The sequence below is a fragment of the Sapajus apella genome, unplaced genomic scaffold (assembly GCF_009761245.1).
Source record: "Sapajus apella isolate SASKATOON/1434 unplaced genomic scaffold, GSC_monkey_1.0 scaffold2025, whole genome shotgun sequence".
Lineage (NCBI taxonomy): Eukaryota > Metazoa > Chordata > Mammalia > Primates > Cebidae > Sapajus > Sapajus apella.
Window position 1 is genome coordinate 1 of NW_022438951.1, and position 4,801 is coordinate 4,801.

At 59.1% G+C, this 4,801-nt stretch overlaps 1 protein-coding gene across 1 annotated transcript; it reads left to right on the top strand.

Moving 5' to 3' along the window:
- Positions 1 to 3: 3 nt before the first annotated feature.
- On the top strand, positions 4 to 989 carry LOC116547081 (alpha-(1,3)-fucosyltransferase 5; the record flags this gene model as incomplete). Its single annotated transcript, XM_032273143.1, has 1 exon — positions 4 to 989. A coding segment is annotated over one exon (510 nt), but the record flags the coding sequence as incomplete, so codon positions are not given.
- Positions 990 to 4,801: the final 3,812 nt, after the last annotated feature.

The following is a 4,801-nucleotide window of genomic DNA, read 5'->3' on the forward strand; positions in this document are numbered from 1 at the left end:
CTGGTGGCCTGGGCGGTGTCCAACTGGAATCCACAGTCTGCCAGGGTGCGCTACTACCAGACCCTGCAGGCACATCTCAAGGTGGACGTGTACGGGCGCTCCCACAAGCCGCTGCCCCAGGGGACCATGATGGAGACGCTGTCCCGGTACAAGTTCTACCTGGCCTTCGAGAACTCCGTGCACCCCGACTACATCACCGAGAAGCTGTGGAGGAACGCCCTGGAGGCCTGGGCCGTGCCCGTGGTGCTGGGCCCCAGCAGGAGCAACTACGAGAAGTTCCTGCCGCCCGACGCCTTCATCCACGTGGACGACTTCCAGAGCCCCAAGGACCTGGCCCAGTACCTGCAGGCACTGGACAAGGACCACGCCCGCTACCTGCGCTACTTTCGCTGGCGGGAGACGCTGCGGCCTGGCTTCTTCAGCTGGGCACGGTGTTTCTGCCAGGCCTGCTGGAAGCTGCAGCAGGAACCCAGGTACCAGACGGTGCGCAGCATAGCCGCTTGGTTCACCTGAGAGGCCGGCGTGGGGCCTGGGCTGCCGGGGACCGCGCTTTCCCCGGGCCTCACTGAGCGGGACCTCACCCACCTAGGGACTCACTAGTCTGGGGATTTACCTACCTGGGGCCTTACCATCTACTGGGCTCACTTCCCTGGGACCTCACCTGCCTGGGGCCTCACCTGCCTGGGGCCTCGCCTGCTGGAGGCTTTGGTGGCTGACATGACATTTACCTGGGATTTCACATGCCAGCCTTCATGGCTGCCAGGAGCCTGCCCTGTTGGGGACCTTGCCTGCTAGAGGCAGCACCTACTGAGGATCTCACCTGTCGGGACTTGACCTGCTGGGGTCCAGCTCCCAGGGACCTTGCCATACTGAATCTCACCTGCTGGGAGCCTCACCTGCTGGGGACCTCACCCTGGAAGGCACTGGGCCCTGGGAACCGGCACCCTCGAAGCCTTGCCCCAGGTGATGGTGCTGGCTGGCTGACCTGTGGTTCTACTCTGTTTGTAACCAACTGTGAGAGGTACAGACAGACAGTGCTTTACCGTTTTCAGACAAGAATGCTTTGAGGAAAACTCCTGTGTCCCTCACTCTAGGATGGGGTGCTCATGCAGGCGATTCTGCCCCCAAGGGCACTTGGCAATGTCCAGAGACATTTCCAGTTGTCACAACCAGGGGAGGATGAGGTCACTTAGTGGGTAGAGGCCGGGGTTACTCTGAACCCGCTACGATGTACAGGTCGGGGTCCCATAAACAACAATGATGGTTCCAAATGTCCAGGAGCAGAAAACCCTGTTCTAGAACTTTCTATGGCCCTAGAGGTCAAGCCGCTTGGTTGGGGGGGGTGGAGGTCAGATCCCTCTGGGGTCCTCTCCTCCAGCGGGCTTCCCGGAGTGGGCTCTGGCACGCACCCAGAAGTAAAAGTCGGTTTTCTGAAGATCTCAGGTCAAGAACTCCAAAGTCAGGCAAGCCCTGCATAGAGCCCTGCTCCACTGCTTAGGGGCCACAGGTGGGTTCTGAGTGTAAATGAGGACCAAGGGGGACCTGGTGTTGGAAGGTAGTGGTGAATCCCAGGTGTTCTCTGAGCCTCAGTTTCCCCATTTGCACAGTGGACATGCAGGCTCCAAGGGCTGAGTGGGGCCCACACTCTCCAGAGGTGAAGTTGGGCAAGGCTGGGATAAAGGGACCCTCTCTGCCCAGGGCACAGGGCCCAAGGGCACTGGATGTGTTGCCTGAGTTGTGCAGGACAGGTCAGGGAGGGGAAGCGTCCCCTGAGGAGGAGGTCAAAGGGTTTGTGTGTGACCGACAGCAGGGGTATGCACATGGCTGGGGGGACACTCGGTATGACCATCAGCAGGTCGGTGTCACGAACGCATCACTGTGGGTGTGACCTCGGCGTGACTCTGATAGTGCCCGCGGATGCGTCGTGATGCCCGCCCATGGTGCTATGTGGGTGTTCGTGGGTGGTGGCGATTCCCAGTGTGAGATGGACTGTGTGTCCCTGGGAGTGAGGCTTTGAGTGTTTGATGGCATGGGGGCCCCTCTCCGAGTGTGCGGGCCTCTCCGAGTCTGTGTGTCTCTCTGTGTGACCATGCAAGGCTGTGTCTGCATGGACCTGTGTCCTTGGGTGTGGTGAAGTGGGCTGTGTGCGGCCACCTATGGGGCTCTAAGCTGTGTCTGCCAGTGGCTGTGACCGTGTGTGTGGCCTTGTGGATGAGCAGGGAGAGGTAGGGTTCTTAAAATATTACAGGTCGGGCGCGGTGGCTCATGCCTGTAATCCCAGCACTTTGGGAGGCCGAGGCGGGCGGATCACCTGAGGTCAGGAGTTCGAGACCAGCCTGACCAACATGGAAAAACCCCATTTCTACTAAAAATACAAAATTAGCCGGGCATGGTGGTACATGTCTGTAATCCCAGCTACTTGGGAGGCTGAGGCAGGAGAATCACTTGAACCTGGGAGGCAGAGGTTGTGGTGAGCCGAGATCGTGCCATTGCGCTCTAGGCTCAGCGACAGAGCAAAACACCATCTCAAAAACATAAAAAAACTATTACAGGAGGGGAAACTGAGGCCCACAGAGGACCAGGGACCCAGGCCAATCATTCCTCCCAGCAGGGGGGTCTGCAGAGACCCCGCAGGATGTTGAGGGGATCAGCGTGACCTCAGCCTCCTGAAGAAGGTGCGGACAGTGGCTCCACTTTGCAGAGAAGGTGGCTGAGGCCCAGAGAAGTTGAGGAACTCACCCAAGGCCACACAGCTGCCAGAAGTGAAAGTCAGATCTCAGGTCAAGAACTCCAAAGTCAGGTAAGCCCTGCACAGAGGCCTGCTCCACCAGTTATGGGCTGCAGGTGGCTTTGACTGTAAATGAGGACTTCCAGAACATTCTGGAACATTCTGGGCTTGGGGGAAATTGCTGCTCTGTGGAGAATGCCAAGGGGGACCTGGTGGTAGAGGATGATGAATCCCAGGTGCTCTCAGAGCCTCAGTTTCCCCATCTGCACAGTAGACATGCAGAGGTGCCTGTGATGCCTCCCTGAGGCCCAGGTGGGACGGTGGAGAGGAATAGGGTGGGAGGGTGTGGGGGACCTAGAGAGTCTCTGCCAAGCCCCCTGGTGACCCCAGGCCTGAGCCAGCCTCGCTGGGCCCATCACTCACCTGTCACCCACACCACACACCTGGGTCCCTCTCCCCACTGCCTGGCTGCAAGCCAGGGGTCCCAGGAGGGGATCAGGGCCCTCAGCAGCCCAGGCCAGGGCTTCCTAACAGGCTGGAACAGGGCCAGTCCCCAGGGGAAGAGGTGTGGGGACAGGCTGCTCTGTCCCCTGGCACCCCTGGAGCCCCCGTGGTCGCCACCTCTACCTGAACTCATGTCAGAATGAACAGCTCCCTTTCTCAACTTCTCTTTCTCTCCCGCTAGAATTTCCTCTGAGGCTTAGAGGGACAGGGAAACCCTCCTTGGGTCCCACAGGGGCAGAGGCCCAGCCAGCTGGCCAACACTGGGGGACCCAGGCCTGCCCCCTGTGGAACCCTGGCACCACCCCAAATGTGCATTGCCTCCCGCCTGCCCCAGATCTCACGTGTGGTTCACGGCGCACCCAGCCCAGCCCGTGGGCCTTCTCCCTCCTCCTGAGCGACAGCTGCCCTTGGCTCCCAGCCCTGAGGCCCCAAGGGGAGAGAAATTTCCAGCAGGCTGGCAGCTCCACCACCCACCCAGCCCAGGCTGAGGGAGGACTTGGGGGTCTGATGAGGGCAGAGACCCCAGTGAGGAGGTCCTCGTGATCCCCCACTCCGGGCTCTTGGACAGGGAGGTCCCACCCAGCACCGGCCTGGTGAGGGCCAGGAAATCTCTCAGGTCCCACAGCAATGTCAGGATAAGCACACACTATCTCTGGCAATGGGCTGCAGCTCCTCTTCTAGATCTTAGTGGCCAGAGGCTGGTCCAGCTGTGGATCTGATGGCCAAGGGGCCTGGGTGGGAATCCCAACCCCCAGCCCCAGCCCTCCAGACTCCTGGCTACGTGAACAAGGCAGACTGCAGTTGGATGTCCCAGGAGGAGGGAACCAGTTCAAAGGACATAAGAAGGGATTCAGGTTGAAGGCCAGTCTGAGTGTGCGCCGTGAACTGCCAGGGCGGATCTCTGGGCAGGAGCTCCGTGGGCGACAGTGCCAGTGTGGGAATGACCACATTTGAGTGGGGTGGGGTGACCTCACCAGGAATCTCTGTTCTCTGCCCTGCTCTATCAAAAGAGCATGTGGCTGGGCGTGGTGGTTCACTCCTGTAATCCCGGCACCTTGGAAGGCTGAGGTGGACAGATCACTTGAGGTCAGGAGTTCCAGACCAGCCTGGCCAACATGGTAAAACCCTGTCTCTACTAAAAATACAAAAATTAGCCAGGCGTGGTGGCATGTGCCTGTAGTCCCAGCTACTTGGGAGGCTGAGGCAGGAGGATTTCTTGAACCTGGGAGGCAGAGATTGCACTGAGCCAAGATCGGGCCACTGCACTCCAGCCTGAGCGACAGAGCGAGACTCTGTCTTTAAAAAAAAAAAAGGCTGGGTGCAGTGGCTCATGCCTGTAATCCCAGCACTTTGGGAGGCCGAGGTAGGTGGATCACGAGGTCAGGAGTTCGAGACCAGCCTGGCCAACATGGTAAACATGGCCTCTACTAAAAATACAAAAATTAGTCTGGAGTAGTGGTGCGTACCTGTAATCCCATCTACTCAGGAGACTGAGGCAGGAGAATCATTTGATTCATTCTTCCGGGAGGCGGAAGGTTGCAGTGAGCTGGGATCGTGCCACTGCACTCC